The sequence below is a fragment of the Lutjanus erythropterus genome, chromosome 6, assembly GCF_056507025.1.
Source record: "Lutjanus erythropterus isolate fLutEry1 chromosome 6, fLutEry1.hap2, whole genome shotgun sequence".
Lineage (NCBI taxonomy): Eukaryota > Metazoa > Chordata > Actinopteri > Lutjaniformes > Lutjanidae > Lutjanus > Lutjanus erythropterus.
The window spans coordinates 21885391-21907245 of NC_139322.1; the positions used below are offsets into that span (position 1 = coordinate 21885391).

General features: G+C 41.4%; 1 protein-coding gene across 1 annotated transcript in view; it reads right to left on the reverse strand.

Annotated features, from left to right (window-relative positions):
* The window catches only part of LOC146325264 (ERC protein 2-like), a 232680-nt gene that overhangs the window by 94850 nt on the left and 115975 nt on the right, over positions 1 to 21855 (reverse strand). The window contains exons 15-16 of the mRNA XM_084721167.1: positions 18756 to 18908; positions 12904 to 13064 (exon numbers count right to left, since the gene is read on the reverse strand). Of these exons, the coding sequence (XP_084577293.1) occupies positions 12904 to 13064; positions 18756 to 18908 (314 nt within the window). The remainder of the gene's footprint in view (positions 1 to 12903; positions 13065 to 18755; positions 18909 to 21855) is intronic.

Consider the following 21855-nt stretch of genomic DNA (forward strand, 5'->3'; position numbering starts at 1 on the left):
TATATATATATATATATATATATATATATATATATATATTCACATTATAAGATGAGATTTATTTGTAGCCATTCATTGACAAAGTATTCTGTGTGGCACATGGACCCCCAGTGATTTTCCTATTTGGCTCACTTGCTATTGAAGGTGAACAGTCCTGCTTTAATACATCAAAAAACATATAAATAATGCAAACGAGCTAATATTTAGGGATTTTGTCACTTTTATTGTTTTCTTTTACTTATTCCTTTTGGTAGATCAAGGGAAAGAACCAAAAAATCCTGTACACTGTTGCTTCATCTGGTAAAACTCTAATTCCTTGACCTGATGAAGATCAGAGGACAGACACAGGATGTTTTCCATCCACCTGTTTTTATGCTCATTTTCAAGTGACTAAAACCGATGACAAAAAATATGTGGCAAGCAAAAACATCAGATCAGTGTGGAGTGATGGGGAGACTTCCTTAATTCAGTACTTGAAACAAATGCAAATGCATATTTCCATCATGTTCCATCACATTGTCTTTCAACGCTTGAGGTTTGACTGACGCTCTTTTAATCTTGTAGCACACTCTTCTGCAACGCTTTAATGGCATCTGACTTGAAAATTAGTGGCACCAGCTGGATGAACCAATCCTGCTAGGAAACATGCATTAAGTCACATTTTTTTCCATCTTTTGCCAATTCGCTTGAAATTCACTAAAGAACTTTATTTGGATGGAAGCCTAGCTATTATAAGAATGATCAAGAGTGGGCAGAACTTTTTGGTTCTTTGACAGTCACATTTTATGATCCAGCACACCTGTTTATAAGATTTTCTGGTGTGCAAGAGCATTGGGATATTGGTATACTAGGGATACGTTGCCATTAAGTCAGTGAGGCTACACCTACCTGCATTAGAGTAAAATATAAATTTAATGATAATGAGGGGAAAAGGTTATAAGGAGTGCTTTTTTCATCACCCAAATGGATTTATGGACATTTATTCTCAATGGATCAGTGAAACAGCTGTCAGTGAAAAAGTAAGCTCTGCTGATTCCTGCATCATTTGCATGGCTGCTGTGAATTCCAGTTTGAATGAATTGACTGAGAAAAAGTGTTTATTGCTGCAGAATGCATCAATGGGTGCTACAGGTTAAGCATAAATACAGACAGAAGTGAAAAGAAACACACCGCCACAGTAACAGTTATGCTAACATTGCGCGCTTTCCAAATATCTTACATTTCATAACCACGGAAATGGATACATATTAAAAAAGTCACTGAGGTTTTGGTTACACTAATGTCAGTGTAAACATACACTGTCTTGTTCAGGCTTTGATGATTCTATGTTAAAATGACATGCTAAAATGACACGACATGTTCCTCAGCGCTCTGATGTTGACTTGAATTACTCCAGACATAAACACACATACGCTCATATCAAGACATTCATGAATGGCCACGTTCTCAATTACGCATACACACACTGTCTATATTCTGTGTTTCATCTACAAAGTCGTGCCATTGTCTTTGCTCACACTCCCCTCCAGCCATTCTTGTCTCTGCACGATTCCTGTGTTGTTTATTTAGTGGTGACCGGTCCTGTCTCTACGCAGTCTGTCCGCCCACATAAAGGCCTTCTCTGTCTTATTGATGCTAGCTTTAAAGATGAAGGACTACACAGATTAAACTGTGGTTGCCATCTTGAATAGATGTGACGCTTGCTCCAAATAAACTTTGGTTTTAAGTTTGTGTGTTTCTCTTTCTGTCTCTTTTCAGTGGGTTTTTGCTTTGGCTTTTTCTTGGACATCAACTCTGATATCGTAAAAATGAGACACAAGTTTTATTGCGGAGTTGTGAAAGTTAACAATGTCTGTGATGCTTGTGAATGGTAATTTCTCCCCACAAACAAATAAGACAAATGTAGTTTTTGTTTTAATGAGATTTGAAATCCTCGTGGTGAGCTTAACTGCAGTGACCCGAACTTTCTCTCCTGATTTTATTTCTATTTTCTTCTTATTCTCTTTCCACCCTTCTCTTTTCATTTCCTCTTCTCCCCTCTCCTCTTATTTCTTCTTCGCTCCTCTCCTTTCCAGCACTAAACTGTGGATACCCACCAGCCCCGAGAGAACAGTCATGTTTCCAATATGTCTCCATTTAGCAGAGACCAAATGAACAAGAGCAGGGCCAAAACAAGAGCAGGAAAAATCATCACATAGCCACTGGCACAATCTGCTTATCTTTCACTGCTAATAGCTCTCATGCTCTTCACATCATTGTGCACACATGCGTGCACACACGCACACACACACATAGACAAATTCATGTATGCACATGTTGTTCTAAGCACACAAACACATTCAGTGCACTCTTAGAAATAAGAGTTCCAAAATGGCTCATCCTGAAAGGCTGAGGTTCTACCCAGATCCATTTGCTTTTGAAGAAAGGGTTCATCAAGGGGTCTTTGTAAGACTGAAGGCTCTATGAGGAACTCTTTTCATCCAAAGGACCCATTTTTGGAAGAAAAAATTAATCAAGGATTGTTAGAGGGATTGGTGTTAAAAGATCCTCACCCTCAGATATTAAAATGTTGATCCATGTTTTTAGTTTTTAGTTTATAGGTATATGAGGTATTTTTAGATCACCCTTGGTGGGATTTAGATGAAACCCTTGAAATATAAAAGGGTTCTTTGCAGAAACCCCTGGGAATGTTTCTAATGAAACTCATGGAATATAAAAGGGTTTTTTGTAGCATCCCTTGGGTCAGTTCTAAATGAAACCCTTAGAAAGTTGAAAAGTACTAGATAGATCCCCAAGAAACGGTTATGGGAACCATTACACCATAGACATGTTCTCTGTAGAACCTCTCATAGAGGCCTTTTCCACCAACATAGTTCAACCACCTAATTTTGAACCATTCTATGCATTTCCACAAAAAAAAAAACTCTTGCAGAAAGTTTTCTGTAACATATATTTTACAGGTGCAATGTGTGATGTGTGCAATGCTCATGGGTTGGTTCACTGTAGCACCATAGCTTCAAGAATCTTGAAGGGAACTGGTTCAAGTACCAGAGCCAATTTCAGTCAGTTCTAGATGGAGCCCTTGGAATATAAATGGCCTTTTGGTAGACCTCCTTGGGCGGGTTCTTGTTTGCACCCTTAGAAGGTGAAAAGATTCTGGATAGAACCGCCAGAGAGGGTTCTGGGTGGAATCATTACACTATTGTACCTAGAACCCCCTCTCATAGGGATTCAAGGTACAACCCTTTATATTCGGCTCTAGGTTGTACCCCCTAAAAGGGTTCCACATTGAAACTTTATTAGGAGTTCTACCAGAAACCAAAAGACCAGGCCAAAGACTCCTACATGGTTCTAATTAGTACCTTTATTTTTAAGAGTGAACACACCAGTGAGGATATACATGCTCATCCAAACTTGCTTGGGCTGTTTCCTGCCACTGCCGAGAAGTACATAATGATAATTACAGTTTGGGTCTACATCCCTGAATTAACCAGATCAGACACACACACACACAAACACACACACACACACACACACACACAGACACGCACACACACACACACAAAATCCAGAAGTGCCAGGGGCTGCTGTGGTGTTTGCTGACTGGTGTGCAGTGTTGGAGCAGCAGTGCTGGGAAGTGGTCCGTTCTACTATTGTTCTCTATTAAAACCTCCTGGGAACCATCTCGGCAAGATGGAGAGACGCACAGGGCCAATAAAACTCTCCAGTCAAACCAACAAAGAGTCAGACAGAATAAGCTCTCACTGAGGACTTTATGTAACAATATGTTACTCTGATTGAGGAAAACTGGGTGAGAATTTGAAGAAGTAAAACTGCAGAGACACAGAGAGAGCTCTCAACATTCTGCTCTTTTCTAAATCATAAAAAAGTGAGAAACAAAGACAGAGACACACTTATACACAGATAAAAACAGACAGACGTAGCCAGAGAAGCCACAGAGGAGAAAAACAGGAGCCGGAGCTCAGGTGTGTGTTTGTGTGTGTGTGTGTGTGTGTGTGTGTGTGTGTGTGTGTGTGTGTGTTTGTGTGTGTGCCAACCACAGAGGCTTGGAGGTGTTTACAGTGTGTGAATATATGCCAGTAAGCCTCATTGACTCACTTGTGTGGGCATACCAACATTTCATGTGCCCATAATGGTAAACCATGAGGGCATTTCACGAAGCCACTGTTTTAATGGCTGTTTTTTTACAGCGCGTCGACATATTACATACAGCTGCATGTAAAATAACTCATCCTTCTTGCTTTCTAAAATATTTCACTGCTGCATACACTCTTTGAGCTTTTTGTTAACCCTTTGTGCTCCATCTCTCCAGCTGTAGATCTATCCATGTATATCTATCTGCATCAAGGTTGTCAAAAAGTATCGACACTTCAATACTTTTTCAATACCACATCTTTAAGGCTGTCCCAAATGCCATATTTTGGTAAATAAAACAGCATTCTGAGTAAATTATTCTTAACTTACAAAAGTATCTAAATTCAAATTTGCTTTAGTGGCATATCCATATATCTACACTGACTACAACTCCCTCCTTGACCTCCCCTTCCCTCTCCTCATTCCTTTGGTGACCCCTGAGGGCAGGACCGTCGTTCAGGAGGCCGTCAATGGTCACCTCTGGGTCCTGTGTCCTGGGTTGCCTCTTTTACGGCTACAGGGCCCACCTAATCAATTGCCCAGTCATGCACACACTTAAATGTTTCAACACACACAGACACACACACACAGACACACACACACACACACACACACACACACACATACACACAGACTTCCAATCAATTAGTCTTGAGATTTATACAACCGGGTAAACTTGGGGGTGTTAGTCTCCCCGAGGCCAATCAGATTGGGCTTTCCCGAGACTTCTACACCAGCCAAATGACACTAATTAGCTGTGTGTGTGTATGTGTGTGTGTGTGTGTAGGTGTGTGCATGTGTATGTGTGTTTGCAACTGACACTAATTAGCAAGGCTAGTGCACCTACTTCCTCAGGACCATTTCCTGTGATAGTAATTATTAGGTATGTGTGATAAATTCCAGGCCTTCTTCCACCCGTCCAGAGATAGAACAAGAGAAAAACAGACAAAAAAGAGATCGAGGGAGAGTATCTAATACTCAGAGGAAGTTGAGGAGGACAGTGTTAAAAGAATGATGAAGTAAAAGTAAGAAGAGACAACGAAAGAATGATTTTACTCTGGTGGGACAAACTGTGACTCAATACGAAGGTGAAAGCAATTTCCACATGCAGCATCTTCTCATTGCCTCCTTGACGTGGCCTCTCTATCGCTTTCTCTAGCTGTCAATCACTGCATTATTTTTGTTTCTGTGTGTCACATTCACCCCCTTCCCTGTGTCAATCTTCAGCTTAAGACAAGAAGTTCTTTCTGTCTCTGGAAAGAGTCTTCCATCTCTGTCCATCAGCTTAACTTACACACATACACATGCACATACATGCGCTATCCTCCCTATTCAACCAATGTTCTCAGAGTGTCAATGCATCTTTCAGTTCAATGTCAACCTCATGAGACAGCTCCAGCTTTCCAGTCACTCATACAGCGACTTTAGCAGACAAAGCCACTTCACTTGGTTGCTTCGTGGCTCACAAATTCTCTCTATTATGACAGCAACTGTGCAGTTCATCATACTATAGGCAAACAAGAGTGTGTGTAAATCTGTATGCCAGTTTTACAAAACTTAAGTCAGGGTTTATACATACATATGTGGCACAGAACCTCCAATTTATATTTACTGGGTGGGCCTCTGCTTGCCAAAAATACTATGTGGATATAAGGACCAATAAAATATTAATATATAGTGATAAAAAATAACCATAATGGATGCTAGAACAGCCAAACCCTGAGAGAAATGAGCTCAAGACATGATGGCTGCATGACTGCAGTCCAAGAGAATGACATGGTCTGGAGGAAACAGGTCAGAAAAGTTAAAGATCCCCTCCAGACACGCATTAAGACATACAAATGCTGTCTGCTTGGAATGCTAATGTGCGTGTGATATGTTTTTTCCACAAAAATTCAAAAACTGACTATACTCAGCAAACTTCATGTATCTTGGGACTGTTTTCTATGCCTTTGAATCTTACTGTATGGGACCCAGGTGGGCACTCTGTCATTACCTTTCTGTGCTGAACAAGGACCTAGAAGCAGGGATTTCCATGATGAAGTCCTCCATTGACAAAACCTCAAAGGAGGAGGAGGAGGATTGGGTGGAGCATGCCCCAGCCCTGGCATAATAACACGCCTACAGGCCCGACAGCCGACACACATGTCGAAGGTAAACACAAATGTCAGAGGACACGGGAGCACAGACAGACATGATGAATGGCCCGAAGTTCCCGCGAGGCGACACGCATACAAACTGGCTCGTGGAGAGAGGATGGTGATGTGTGGTCAGCCCCCTCCTCATCACTGCAATACAGAGAATCCCATTCACACACTGCACCAACCCTCAGTGTCTCATCATTACTTATCACAACAATGGCACTGTAACACCATACGTGTCTGCATGTGGCTGGGTGAATGTGTGTGTGCATCTGCTTTAAGTCCTTGCATACCAGTCTGTGTGCTTGCGCAAGATTTTGCAGATTTTTTCCACGATATGTAAACGTAATTTCAAAACCATACCAGTGAATGCAATGCCGCTTGGTCAAGTATAAATATACTTTTTTGGCACACACGTGTTTCAATGAGTGCATGTATCTGTGTGAGTTTGTGAGGGTGTGTACGTGTCCAGGCCCCTCAGAGAGATCAGTGAGCAGGGACATGACCTTGCCAGTACAGCTGGTCTCTCTGCGTGTTTAGTCAGAGTAACCATGGTAATGGCGCTGTGCAGACAGGATGTCTACGTTGGGGATTTGAAAGTCATAACGTCGCTACTGCTCTAAGCTTCATTATGCCATGGATTACTGTAACTAGCCAACAAACGGATACATGAACACACGTCACTGACAGAATTGAATTTCAGGGCTACAGGTAAGGGGTTATGACATTTCAACTGTGTAAAACAGCCCATTTGCCTTTGAATGAGGGTGCTGAGTTAATAAAATGATCAAAACAAGTAAGCATTTGATGTGGTTGATATTTTGTTAATCTTGCTTTTGCAGGATTGCACAAAAGGTAACTTTCTATCCAAATGCTCCACAAATTTTAAAGGGTCAATATGTAACATATGGATGCCTGGTGAAGGTAACTGCAAACAAATAGTAACTGCTAACTGCTCCTCACTATACTCTCTGCTACAACTATCTTGGCTGTAGCTCACCTACTACCAGCTGTTAACTCAGTTAGCTCTATAGCTACTGACCCTTAGCTGACTGGCCAGACCAACAGCTCAGGGCACTGTGGGGGTTACCGATGGAGCCAGGCTCAGCAGCCTCTCAGTGAACACGGCTGGATTGGAACCGGCCTCAATCAGTCTCATATAATTTATTCAAGGTAACGGTGTGTTTCCTTCTAGCCGCTGCTCGCCTGCTGCTAGTTGCTATAAAATCAGGAAAAACCCAGGAGCTATGTCAGATATGTCAGCACTATGAAGGTCGTTTATATATGTATATATATAGAGAGAGAGATTTTAAAAAAAGATCTATTGCCATTGCATATTGTATGTTTTTCTCCTTTCTCTATCTCAGCCTAGCATGATCATCTTGCATATGCTTTTTTATTTTTTACATTGAGGCTTCCTTATATGAAAATCAAAATGTTAAATAACAGGTGAATATTCTTTATTGTTGGATGTAGTGCAGGTGTTTGCTACTGTCACCCACTCTTCTCCCTCTCTAGCTGTTCGCAGCTAACCAGACTCTGCTCCCTCCCACCCCTCACAGCTCCACAGTACTCAATCTTTTCCCTGTTCTTTCTTCCACCACTTCCTCCATCATTCTCCTCCTCCCTCCCACCATCCATCAGCCCCTTCATCAATCACTCCCTCACTCTATCATCCCTTTTTTCCATCATTTACTATTTCCTCCCTTGCTCTCCAGTACAACCTCTCTTCTCCGCCATCTACTGTCTTACAGTCTTTGTTCTGTTTGCATGATTTTCCCCTCCACCTCTCAAATTGTGAAAAACTTCCACTTTGTCAACTCTGCATCACTTTATGTGCTTGCCTTAAAGCTAGCGCTACCTTTTCTCTGCTCTATCATCATTCTCCATCACTAAAATGTAAACAGAGATAATATCAACTACATTCCCAGTGTCTACAGGAGGATCAGGTTCAGTAAGCCACGGCAGTGTTGTGGCATTCAATATTATCCCATTCAGACTATGGAAACATCTCAATGACTAGCTATTCAAAATGTCCAAACACATAATTTCTCTATTGTGCACCTACACCCTGTGACCCTAGACTTATTTAACAACTAGCCCCTCTGGAGGCCATCTGTATCAGTATGTTTCAGTGTGTGTGTGTGTGTGTGTGTGTGTGTGTGTGTGTGTGTGTGTGTGTGTGTGCGTGTGTGTGTGTGTGTGTGTGAGTAGCATACAGTATGGTGGAAACTCAATCTGGTGTGGGGTGATAGAGCAGACCCGCACCGCTCCTTATACATCAAGCACTGAGCACTATATCTGAAAAAGGCAAATATGAAAATGCTCTCTCTCTCTCTCTCTCTCTCTCTCTCTCATACACACACACACACACACACACACACACACACACACACACACACACACACACACACTAATGCGAATACACACACATGCATAATACAAGCTAGGAAACCCAGCATGCAATGAGAGGATATTGAAAATGATTTTTTCCTCTCTTGTCTCTTTCATTAACAGTGTTGAAAAGCCAAGAGTCTGCTCTCCCTCTGGCTCTCTCTCTCTCTCTCTCACACACACACACACACACATACTAAAAAACACACAGAGAGCTCCGCAGTTCACTGGGGAACGTGCCTCACATGGTTTGCTTCAGCTGGTCTTCTTGACAAATGCCACATTACAGCGGAGAGAAGGAGAAACTTGGCATGCAATCAAACTTCTCTCATGATTTCTAAGATTTGAAATACTTCAGTTTGCGTAGCCTCTCCATTCCATCCTCCCCTCCCTCTCATTCTCTCTTTCTGTCTCATTTTTTTCTTGCTATCACTCTTAAAGGGACAGTTTACCTTAAAATCAAAAATGCATATTTTTCCTCCTACATGTAGTGCTTCTTATTTATCTAGATAGTTTTGGCCTGAGGTGCAGAGCTCTGCAGATATCAGCCATAGAGATGCCTGCCTTCTTTCCAAGATAATAGAACTAGATGAACTAGATGGTGCCGAAAATGCTCAAAATATACGTCTGATACTCAAGATGATCCACAGACCTTGTCGTGAGCATTTTCATGTAGGACCTATCGTTCTAGTAGAAACAAAGTAGTTCCAGTAGATTCTACTACAAAAAGAAAGTAGTTCTGCTACACTGTAAAAACTAATTTTCAAGGAAACTTGCTACAATAGATTTTTGAGCCCAACTCACACTCTTAAATTATGAAAAGGTTTCATGAACTCCACTTTGTTGGTTTATTTTGTGCTGTTTAAATCCCTGATAGAGATAGCAGTGTTATCATCTGTCTTCACTATTATGATTGCATTAAAAAGTAGACTTTTTAATTAAGATATTTTGCAAATGGTGGTGTACTTATGACAGTTACACTATGACAGTTTTCCTGATATTAATTATAAAAAATAATGACTTTTCTTACTGAACTGCAATATACCACATTTGCAACATACTGATATTGAATCATAACCCCTGTATCATGATACACATTGTATCTCCAGAGTCCTAAGAGACAGTGGTGTTGAATTTTTCAAATGTATTTCTGGCACTTTGATCAGCACAAGCTGGGTACCATCTAGTTCCATTATATTCTTGTGAAGGCAGACTTCTCTACAGCCCATATCTTCAATACTCAGCAACTCACAAGAAAAAAAAAAAAAAATTTAGATGGATGAATGGCTCTACAGGTAAGACGGCAAATATGTATTGTGAATTTTTGGGTGAACAGTCCCTTTAAGTCCCTCCCTCTCTCTTGTTACCTCTCCTTCTCTGCCTTATCTGTCCTGTTTAGTTTTCGCCGTTCTAACTTGGACCAGAGCTGTGCTGTGGGAATATGGCCCCCTTTTTAAAGCAGAAAGCCAAAGTTTGTATAAGTACGTGCATGTCTGCAGACGTGAGTGATTATATGTGAGTTCCACTGAGGTTGTGTGTACATTCTGCATGCGTATCTTTGTGGCTTGTTCAGATGTAAGTCAGTCTCACGAAGCTTCACCCCTCGCAATTCAACAGTCCTTTAATCCTCATCATCAGTGACCCCAAACCCCTGCCTCCGACCTCTTCATACACACACAGAATCCAGTGCACAGGGGACCACACACACACTCGTGCCCCCCGTGCCCCCTCCATTAGCTCTTACCAGTGTAGACTTGCATTCATTCAGAGTCTTGAACACAAAGGGAAAGAATCCCATCTACTTTGTTGCTGTTTATGTCAACCAACCATCACACTAACCTTCTTCCTCCACATCTTTCTAATGGTAATATAATAATGGTTTAAGCCTTGTAGTGCCAGTACGAAAGTACAAAAGTATCATTCACATGCCAGGTCCCTGAGCGTTTTACTAATTTCATGTACATACCTGGAAGCATGGATTGTGTCTATATCATATGTAACACATTTCTTTTGCTAAACATCCCTGGAAATGTTTGGAAGCTGGAAATTGGAACAGACAAGAAGATGTTTTTTATCACAAGTTTGTGTGTGTGTGTGTGTGTGTGTGTGTGTGTGTGTGTGTGTGTGTGTGTGTGTGTGTGTGTGTGTGTGTGATACACAGGCAAGAGCACCCCAGCACATCATGCACATAAAAATACTGTACACTCTTAGAAATGAAGATGCTAACTAGAATCATATAGGGTTCTTCAACTTGCCCCCATAGGCAAACTCTTCTTGGTTCTGGGCAGCACTTTTAAGAGGGGTTCCACTTGGAATGCTTTTGGAGAGTTCTTCCTAAAACCCCTCTTAAAGGGTCAAACCTAGAAAAAAATTGTGAAAGGTTTCCCACAAAACCCAAAGAACCTCTATAAAATGCAATGATTCCACCCAGAACCCCCTCAAGGGGGTCTATTAAGAACCCTTTTTTTATTCCAAAGGTTTTATCTAGAACCCACCCAGGGGGTTCTCCTGAGAACCCTTTTTCATTCCAAAAGTATTATCTTGAACCTACCCAGGAGGGTCTATTGAGATCCTTTTACTATTCCATCAGTTTTATCTAGAGCCCATCCCGGGGGTTCTTTTGAGAACCTTTTAATATTCCAAAGGTGTTATTTAGAACCCAACCAGGGGGTTCTACCAAACACTCCAAGGTCTTCAACATTCCTTTAAGAACTCATTCTTTTAAAAAGGGCACAAGGAACCCTTGACAAATGCTTTGCTCAACAAAACAAATGGTTCTGGGTAGAACCTCAGCCCTTCCAGGAGAACCTTTTTGAACCCTTATTTCTAAGCGTGTAGGCGGACACAGGCACACACACATTCTTTCAGAGTCAGTGTGATCAGAGGGGCTTGTGAGGCGTAATGGATTTTAAAAGTTGTGTTTTCAATACATATGTGCCAGCCTTCCCTTTTGTACTGCGCTGAGTGGCTGACATTAAAGGCATTTCTCTGCGGCACATGACAGCCAGATATGTGGCTCCATGCTCCTTCAATCAGAGCGCTCAAAGCAAACACACATGTAGCTGCTGCACTGACAGATCACTGAGCTCACTCACACATTCATACATACCCACTGACACACACTCACGCATGGAAATGCAGCCTTGTCTTCTAACTCTCTCTCTGTCACACACAGACATACAAGTGAAAAAACAGCTGCACGCACGTTTTTCTGACCTGCGGTCTAAGGCCGCACCACCTGTCCTCAATAAATGTAACTTTTCACAAGACAGCAATAGACAACTGCTGATCCTGCTTCAAAACACACCTCATGTCTATGTCTGTATAGCACTCATGCACAGATGCACATGTGAACAGGTGAGCAGATAAATGTGCCTCATACAGTATTAAACACAGGTTTCTGCTCCAGCAACAGAGCTGCTGTGCAGGGTAATGAAAATGTGCAAATCATGCCAATGTTAATAAAAGATCCTTGATCATATACTTTTATGGGCTGGGTGTTGCAATCACCACCACAAACACTTGTGGTTTGTTTTTTCTGTAGGTACTTGCTGCACTTACTCTTGCTCTGTGTTACACATCAGAATTTTTCTCTTTATTAAAATGTAGGTTATTTGATTCATGTTACTGAGAGAGCTAAGTTGAAGTCTGATTAGAGACATGCATAGCCATGAATGTACAGAATATAGGATACAGATACAGAGTAGCACTGTACGAATGGGAAATTTATATTATTATTTATCATTTCTACAATGAAATTATAGCTGATAAATAGAAGCTATAATACTATTTGATCTGACAAATTATGTCAAAACATTTAATTTGATTTCTTAGAGAAAATGCCCTATAAATGCCAAAGTCTGTGAATGGTTTTGATGTACTTTACTAGAAAGAATAAATGCACATTGGAAGAACCAGAACTGCTCTTTGTTTCTGTTGTAATAGTGAAGTCAGTTAGAAAGTTACAGAATATTAAATCATCTGACTTTGCGCGCTACATTCTAAACCTTCTTACCATCAGGTGTGCATAAACTACAGATTATAGTAACTAATATTGTTATCATATCATGCATCCCTGCAATTAGTAGTATTTGATTAGAATGTGTGGTCTTTATTTTAAATGAGCTACATCTGTTTAAAGAGGGAAAATAGGTAAGTATGATCATTTAAATTAGACAGATAAGACATAAATACTGTGCAGTGTGAGACTAACTTCATCTCTAGAATCTCCTCCAGCTGTTTGCGTCTCTCCTGGCGAAGACTATTAAGGTGTCCATCTCTCTCATGCAGGGACTGCTGAGTGGAGGACAAATGCATCTTGGTGGCTTCCAGCTCCTGCCGTGTCTTCTCCAAAGCCCCCATCAGCTCCTCCAGCTATTCAAGGAGAAACACATACACACAGCTTTAAACAGGATCAAAACATACCGGCACACTCACCCACATGACTCTGTTCTCAAATGTAAACTTTAAAATATGCAACATGTTACATTAAATTCAACATACAAGATGCATACTTATGCATTAGGGTTGGACGATTGGATGAATATATTGGCTGTCAGCAACTGGCCAAGTTCATTGTTGGTTTTTTTTTTGGTTGTTCAACAGCAACAGAGTCTCATTCAGCTGCACAGTACAAACTCACTGAACCAAAGAATGAGTGAGGAAAACAGCCTGCTGAGCCAGAATATTTTCACATCTAACACAATGAATTAAGTATTTATTTCAACCAAATCGGGGTTGGTGATAATCGCAACAATGGAAAGACTAACCATGACAGCTTTAACGAGTTTTATTTTGTTTCTCTGTTGAGTTTGAATGAAGTGTGTTTTATGATGAGTTAACAAGGCAATTAAAAAAAAGAAACTTGGATTCAGAAAGTCTTTGGTTGTAGTTTACTGTCTAACAGTGCTGTGGATGAACGTGCTAAAAGAGTACTGTTCATTAAACATGCTGACATTTTTGGTGAACAGTGAACTGAATTAATTAGTTTGCAACTAATGAACGTGAATGCTCATTTCGTCAGCTCATAAAAAAGGGTGTGGTAAGAGAGAGAGTGAGAGAAGGAGCTTGTGAATGTGGACATGATATAGCCTAAAAAAATATAGTGAAATTGGCGTATGCACACATCTCCAAGATGAAACACACCTGTGTGAGAATATCAGCAACTGCTGGTTAACAGTGGCCATATGTAAAATATAAACACATCGCCCAACCCTATTATGCATGCACAGTCACACACTCACACACAGCACAGATATGGTAAAGAAATCAAATACACACTTCTGTGCAGTTTTACTTGTCTTTATGCATGTATTTCAAAGGGTTTGTGTGTTGGAATGCTAGAATGACTTGAAATGACTGCCTCCACATGAAAACAAATGGGCAGTTGACATCTGGAGCAGGTGAAATTACTGAGGTTCAAAGGTTAGTTGGATGATATGTCCGCTGACCCTTGAGCTGGAAACACGGGTTGCCTCTTCCCTCCCGCCTTTCTTCGCTTATTTTATCTCCCTCTCAAGTGAGACTCTACTTCAGAGCAGGTGAGAAAAATACTCAACCACTCAACTACATCTCCTCCCTCTGCACACACATGCCCTCCAGCCATGCAGGCCTGCGTGTCCAACCTGAGTGTCTGACATACAGGATGTGACCTCAGGGCATCATTATCCTAAGACAGGAAGTGTGTAATTGTCTAACAACAAGTGCTTTACAATAGGATGCATGACTAGTCAAGCTTGTTTGGAAGATGTGAATGGATGACAGCAAGAATATGATTTTATCATTGTTCAGTTCTGATGAGTTGCAGATTTGTGATATAAGATAGGCCAACAATAAATTCTGAAGGGTTGGATCTCAAATGAACAAAGGGAAAGAAAGTGCAGGAGAAGCAAAAAAAAAAAAAAAAAAGTATTAGGGGAAAGCACCCCATGGGGTAGGACATGAAAAAAGGAATGGGCCTCTTTTATGAAGGGGCCAAATCGTTCACACATTTTCAGGACACTCTCCATCTCCGCTGCTTTTCTAGGTGTGTTTCACAGATGTCAGATAATGTGCTCACTGACTGTTCATGAATATCACATATGGAGTGAAGAAGAAAAAAGGGTGAAAGCAAAGCAAGTGGGGAATAGAGAAATTCGAAATGGTGGGAAAGTGACAACTTTCAGTCATAACTTCCTAGAAATGTAACTGTTTTAAATAAAAGACACCTCGCATCCCTGCCAACAACAACTGACCTCAGTTAGCATCCAGCGGTTAATATAACCAACATCAACTAGACATCCAACTGTCCAAAATCACAGCGTGTTGAATGTTTGATGTCTTCTTTCACGCTTAAAAGAATCCAAGGCCAGTCTTTTCATCTCAAGAGCCAAGGGTCACGCACACACAACTCCATTTACGCACACCACATGTCTATCAACCATGCGCCAACTGCCCACCTCCCACTCCCCCATTAGTCCACCACCCAGGCTCGCCCTCGCTTCACAATCACATCATTAATAAGGAATACAATGCATTTTAGTGAAATTAGGGACCTAATCAGCTTAGCAGTGAGCCTGTGCGTGCTAATTTAGCTCAACTTCAAGGCAAAGCCCCCCAGCCAGGCTAAGGCTCTCTAAGACTGGCCCAAAGCCCCTTTAGTTGCTAAGCTGATTGGGGGCTCAGGGGTAAGGGCCAAATCCCTCTTGTCCATTTGCGTTGGTGTTGCTGGTTCAAAGGCCTAGTTCAAACGCCACAGAGGGGGAGAGACAGGAACAAAAATGGAGAGAAAGGGGGAGATAATTGGGTGAGACAACATAAGAAGGCAGATGGGAAAGAACAAGGCTCAGGACAGTGGATGGACAGCAGAGATGACGGCAGGAGAAAGACGAGAGACGCAGAGAGGCCGAGACAGAGTGAGAGACTTAGAGAGCGTGGGTGTGAAGAGAAGTGACCCGGGGCATTACCCATGCTCCATTTCAGCAGGTCAGGCTGATGGAAGACTTTCAGCGCATTACACATCATGAGACTGATTACTCTGGGACAGAGGGGAGAAGAAAGAAGAAAATCAAGGAAAGAGCCAAGGGGGGGGGGGGGATATGTGAGAATGTGAGTCTGGCAGGGCGCTCTGAAACAGTGCCAGGGTCAGGTGATGTTTCTGAAGGACCTGTCCCTCTCTCTATTCCCCCAACATCACTATACACACGCACACTCACACACACACACACACATCTTTTTTCCTCTGGAGACAAAGAGGTAAGACCGAGGACTGTGTAACTGCATGTTAATAGCATGTTGCCTCGCTGCCTCTTTACGTGGTGGTGTCACGCTGGCTCGCAAAGTTCAGTGTGTTGACAGCACCTACTGTAGTGGCGTGCATCAACGACACAGCAGCAGCTTGAGTGCCAGGCCAAGTGGGTATCTTTCCTTGAGCTGCGACTGCAACTCGATACGTGTCAAGTGTAGTCACCAGTATGAACGTATGTTTGCTCATTTTGCTCTCTCTGGCGGAGATTTTTTTCTCTGCAGAGGACCCCTTACGTGAAATATGCAGAGGACCCCCTCACGTATGGCCCTTAGGATTAAAGAGAGCTGGTTTACGGCATTGTAAAGAGTAATAGACTGTTGGATTGGATTGGAACCCAATCTATGAAGTATATTTGCCTCTATAGGACCTACGAAAGTTAAGGGATCATTCATAAGAAGATTGGCTATTTATAGTTATTCTTAATGTCTGCCACTGGGTTGGAATCTCCTAGAACTGTTTATATTGTTTAATTTTCCCAGGCAGTTACAAGTCACAGTGAGTCAGCTGGTTTAAAGGAAGCAGGAGGAGATTTTAACTGAGATCATTTTATTTTTGATGACATATTTTGTTGGTATTACAATGTAAAAACTACAACTTTTGTCCACAAGGACCTCCAAAATCAACAAAAACTTCCTTGTCGTAGCCTTAAATGAATTAATCCACAAACTTTTCAAACACGTTACAGACCTCTGGCTGACCCTGTTTGAAGACCACTGTGCTACAGCTATGCTCACACTGTAAGCCTTGGAGCTCAATTCAGATTTATTGCTCAGACCCAATTTTTTGGTTTGGCTTTTCATGCTATTTTTTTTTTTTAAATGTGGTCAATATAAGATTTTATTATGAACTAGTCCTGAATGGCCACTGAAGAAAATGCGTGAGAAAACATTTTTTCAGTAAAAAGTGAAAATTGTAATGCAAAAATGATCATTCCCTCTAATTGTATCAAATACAATAGTTTCAGACAAAATAATCACAATATGACTTTTTTTCAGATTCAGAGTGATTTGTGCTGTTAACACTGGCATGAAAAAAGACAGATCTTAGCTGAGAAAAAAAAAATCAGATTTTGGCCGTTTTCCCCTACAGTCTGAAAGGAGCCTATGTGTGGGGTGTGGATTTAGCTGAAATGAAAGCAAGTTGACTATTGCTCCTTGGGGTCAATGAGTGTCACAAGTTACGAAAGTATTTCTCTGATTCTTTGGCTACACACGGGTAAATTCAGGTCAACGCTGAATCATCCACCTCTATGCGTGCGAAAAGTCCCACAGACATAAATATACTTTTCTTTCGGACTTCTCAGTGGATCATAATATTGTTTGATAAACACAGTATCCATGCTGGCTGTAAGTCGAGCGTGTAGAGCACAGATATTGCAAAAAAAGAGGAAAAAACAAGTCTCAGTTAGCATTGGCTCTCACTGAATTTCCTAAACTGAGTTTGACCTCTTACTTTCGTGCTTTGTCCACCAGTCTCCCCCAGTCTTTCTCCATCAACTTCTGTCTTTCAGTGTGTGTGTGTGTGTGTGTGGGAGTTGGGGAACATATATATATGTGTGTGTGTTTGAGGTAATACAGCCACCATTCTGCCTCAAAATGTTAATTCTAGTTTTAACCGCAGATTGCTCTCATATTACCTATGGCACTCATCAGTAATGCGAGGTCATTCTCATTCAAATGCACGCTCACACCAGGAGGAAACACACTCCCCTGCCCTGTTTCTCTTTCCCACCACAGACACACCTACGCTCACACACACACACACACACACACACACACACACACTTTTTTGGACCCACTTATAGATGTAGGCCGACCAGCTGGCAGTCAGACAGATAGATAGCAGGACATACAAAGTAAAAGAGCAGCCTGTACTCCATCAAGACTACAAGCCTTAAGTCTACAAAGTAAAATTAACATTTGTTAATTTACTTAAATTTGCTTCTGATTGCATGGACAGAGAGCCACAATGTGTTTAACATATGCTCACATTTTTAAGCATGAAACAGTAAACTTAACGAGAGACAGAAAATGAAATGCAGTTTTTGTTTCAGTTTTAAATTTCAGACTAGAGTGTAAAAAATAATCAACAGCATGACTAGAGAATAAAAAGCTGAATTACAAAGAAAATAAAACAACAGAGAGGAAGCAAAATACGGCTATCCATTTTGTAATAATAATATAAGTTATTGCTACAAATTAAGTGATAAAAGCTCATTCATTGACTACAGTCTGCCTGCTGTTACACTCTCAGCCACATGGGGGTGCAGTTAGGTTCCTCACATTTTCTCAGCGGTCCGTCTCAGTCCTCAATGAGCTCATACCTGCACTCTGATTTAAGTTTTGGGCTGTTTCTGAATTTGCCTTTATATACCGCTTTAATACATGTTTACCATGCCAGTGTAAACCTATATCAACTGAGAGTAATTATTTTTCACTTTGTCATACTGTATCAACATATTGGACCCCATAACATATAAAACACATACAATACGATGAAATTTGTCAAATTTATATGATCACGATCAAACAACAATTAGAATGGAGTTCAAACCGACACCTTTAACTGAAGGTGATGGTGACGCTCACAGTGAAATTGTTTTTATAGTGCAAAGTCTTGAACCACTCACGTGATTCAATCACATTGGCAGGACTGGGGGCTTCAGAGAGTTAATGGTAGGCCATTCTAGGGATACATAAGACTATCTGTGAGTGTATGAGTGTGTGTATGCATATGTTGTGTCTCGAGTCTTCTATAAGTGTGTGAAACACCAGGTAAACCTGTCTCTGGGCCTGAACACGGGCGGCCTCCTCTTGCACCCAGAGAGCTTCCCTATGTGCAGAGGTGTTCATGCTATCCCTCAGCGCGTTCTCCAACTCTCTGATCCGCTCTGCCGTCTCCCGCATGGCATCCTGGGAAGCTGAAAGAGGAGGCTGGAGGGCGAAGGAAGGGTGGAGGAGGGTTGGAAGCAAAGTAGCAAAAGCCAGGGAGAGAGTGTTTTTCTTTGAGTACACTTTGTTTTAAAAACTCATCATCACATGTTTTTGTACTGGAATCATACTGTATTGACAAGGATAATTTGACAAAAGGTGTATTTGTCGGCCCTTATGGTAAAATGAATCCAGTCCATGTAAAATAGAAACAAAGGAAAGACCTGAGGAAGTCAAAAGCTGCGGTGAGAGAAGAACAACACTTCTCTAAGAAAAAAGAGACACAGCCAAGACAGAAGAGAGTGATAAGTGATGGAGAAGAGAGTGTGTAAGTGCTATGACCTTTGCCGACATCAGTACGAGTGTGTGCATGTGTGAGTGTGTGTGTGTGTGTGGAGCAGGCCGTGCATGTTCACATGCACAGTTTGTGTGTGGCCTCTCTGACACCCATGGTGAGTGGGAGGAAAAAGATCCCTCTCCACACTGGGTGATGGAACTGTGAACGAAAACACTGGACAGAAATAATAAACCCCCCCTAATTCTCTCGTAGTCTTTTTTTTTTTTTTTTTAACTTTCTCTCCCACTCCTCAAAAACTGACTTGCCTTCAAGTTCACACGTTCACACTTTAGTGGGAGCAGCGCAGAAGCCTTGGAGTCACACGGACGAGGACACATTTTCAAACTGAACTTAAGAGTTCAGTTACACTTTTTGCAAAACACGCACCGGGAATGTGCCAGTTGGATACTCAGACAAAATCCACACTAAGCAAAAACACCACATCAATTGCGGGAAATAAAATAAAAGTCATATTCTGATGTGAACAACTGACCATGAAACACTTTCATAGCCACGGTCTGTGCAACCTCACAGCAAGAGAAGCAGCAACACTGGACACTAACAGTGGCCGCACTGCACCTCAGTGAGAGCAGCTATCTGCTGTCAAAAAATGCACAATGCAAAAACAGGTGTTTTGAGTGTTTGAAACTTGACTATAAGCTTTAACACCACAAACAAATGAAGTAATGTAACTGAAAAGTATATCACAATAGCAAAGTTTTGTATCAGTCAGTATTGATAATTATTGACCATGTAGGTTGTGACTAACATATTATGTAATTCAAAGGGTGGAAGCAGCTAATGTGATAAAATATATTTGTTGTATTACTTTTATTCCTGCGCAGTTTATATTCAGCTGTGTTCTGACAGTTGTCTGTCCATCCATTTTCTTCCACTTATCCAGGATTGGGTCACTGTGGTTGAGCGTGATGTTCCTCTTCCCAGCACTACTTTCCAGCCCCTCCAATCAGCACAGCTAATTTTGACACAAAGGAGCAGCGTTTCTACTCCAAGTTTGCTCTGGATGTCTGACTTGTCTGACTTAAAAAAAAAAACAGCAGAAAATTGACGTGCTGGTGAGCTGAGCTGTCCTGTTTTATTCAGTTTCCTCTCTGTCTGCAATCATTCTGTCACTCCATGCTGTTTGTCACATGTTGATGGGACAAACAAACCACCTGTTACGTTATTGTTTGTTTGCATGTCACTCATATCATCCAGGGATATGATGTTTATGAACCGAGGCAGGAGCACGCTTGGGGTTCGTCTGTTAAATGACTGGCTGTTCATGTGTCACTCGTAATTCCACTATCAAGGGGTATGACAAGCTGTTTATGAGCCAGGCATATTCGTTATTTGCTTCTGTGACAGTTTGCATGGTTTGTGGTTTGCAACGATTTTCTTATTTCTATTGATGACGTGTCGTACTGCTGATACATATACAATTTATTACCCAGGCCTAGTTGGAAGCAGTCTTGCTGCAAAGTTTCTCCAGACAGCAACAAAGCAAAACTGGTAAAGGAAAAAAAGTGCAGACTTCATTGCAAAATGTTTCAATGTTTCACTGAGCCTCGCTATAAACTAACATTTCATCTCTGAAATGGCTACTTGTTGATGCAAGTTATGCTAAGCTCACACTACAGGATTGTAGCCACTTGTTGAGAGTGTTTTGCAACAAAAGCTCCCAGATCAAAGACAAAGGCAAAGGCTGAAAGATATCAAGCTGGTTTAATACTATATACTCATGTCCGGAACAGTTCGGGGAGCCATGCAACAGCTAAGGCTAATCAGGGGTGAGAGGTTAGAGAAGAGAGGACTTGATGAGGATAGATCGAAGAGCACCAGAGCAGCAGCCAGAACGACATCAAGAATCCCAATTACAAGACAGAAAGTTGTGAAGAGTGAACAGTATAGAGACCAGATTACTTTGAGAGTCAAGTAGTGTGATCAAGGTATAAGTGAATTCAGAATGTTTGGAAACGACTGCAGTTTTGCAGGTTTATAGCTGATATATGAAGCTCAATGCGAACGTGAGTGTGTCTAATATTATTAAGTCTGACAGCACTCTGAATAGACTATTTCTTTGTATTGCATAAAAGGTGCTCCAGGCCAGGCACTGCCATGACTCACACATGGCGAATCTATTGTGACAGCATAAAAGGATTTAGTAAATGCATGGAAAGAGTCAAGTGGAAGTCATTTGACGAGACAGAGCCAGGAACATGCAATATGCATGTAAATGGCTTATTAATAAGTAAAAAAAGTATGTTTTTAGTCGGTACCTGTATCACACATAGATAATATTGTGGCAAGTGGCATCAAGCCAGCTCATAGGATTTATCAATACAAAATAACTGGGCTCCTTTATGGAAAAAAAAAGGCTATTTATGACCAAAAAATGCTAATCAACGGAATAATTCAGTGATGCCGACTGAAACAGGAGCAATGGGATTATCCCTGACTGTGGTGAAAATAGTGCCAAGCCAGCCAGATCACAAGCGGATACTTGTGGCTCGTCACGTCAGCACGACACAGCTGGAGGTGAGCGACAAACAGCCGCACACACGCGTACAGAGGCAGGCTGTGTGCGTCAGCAGTCCAAAGCTGTAATTGGAT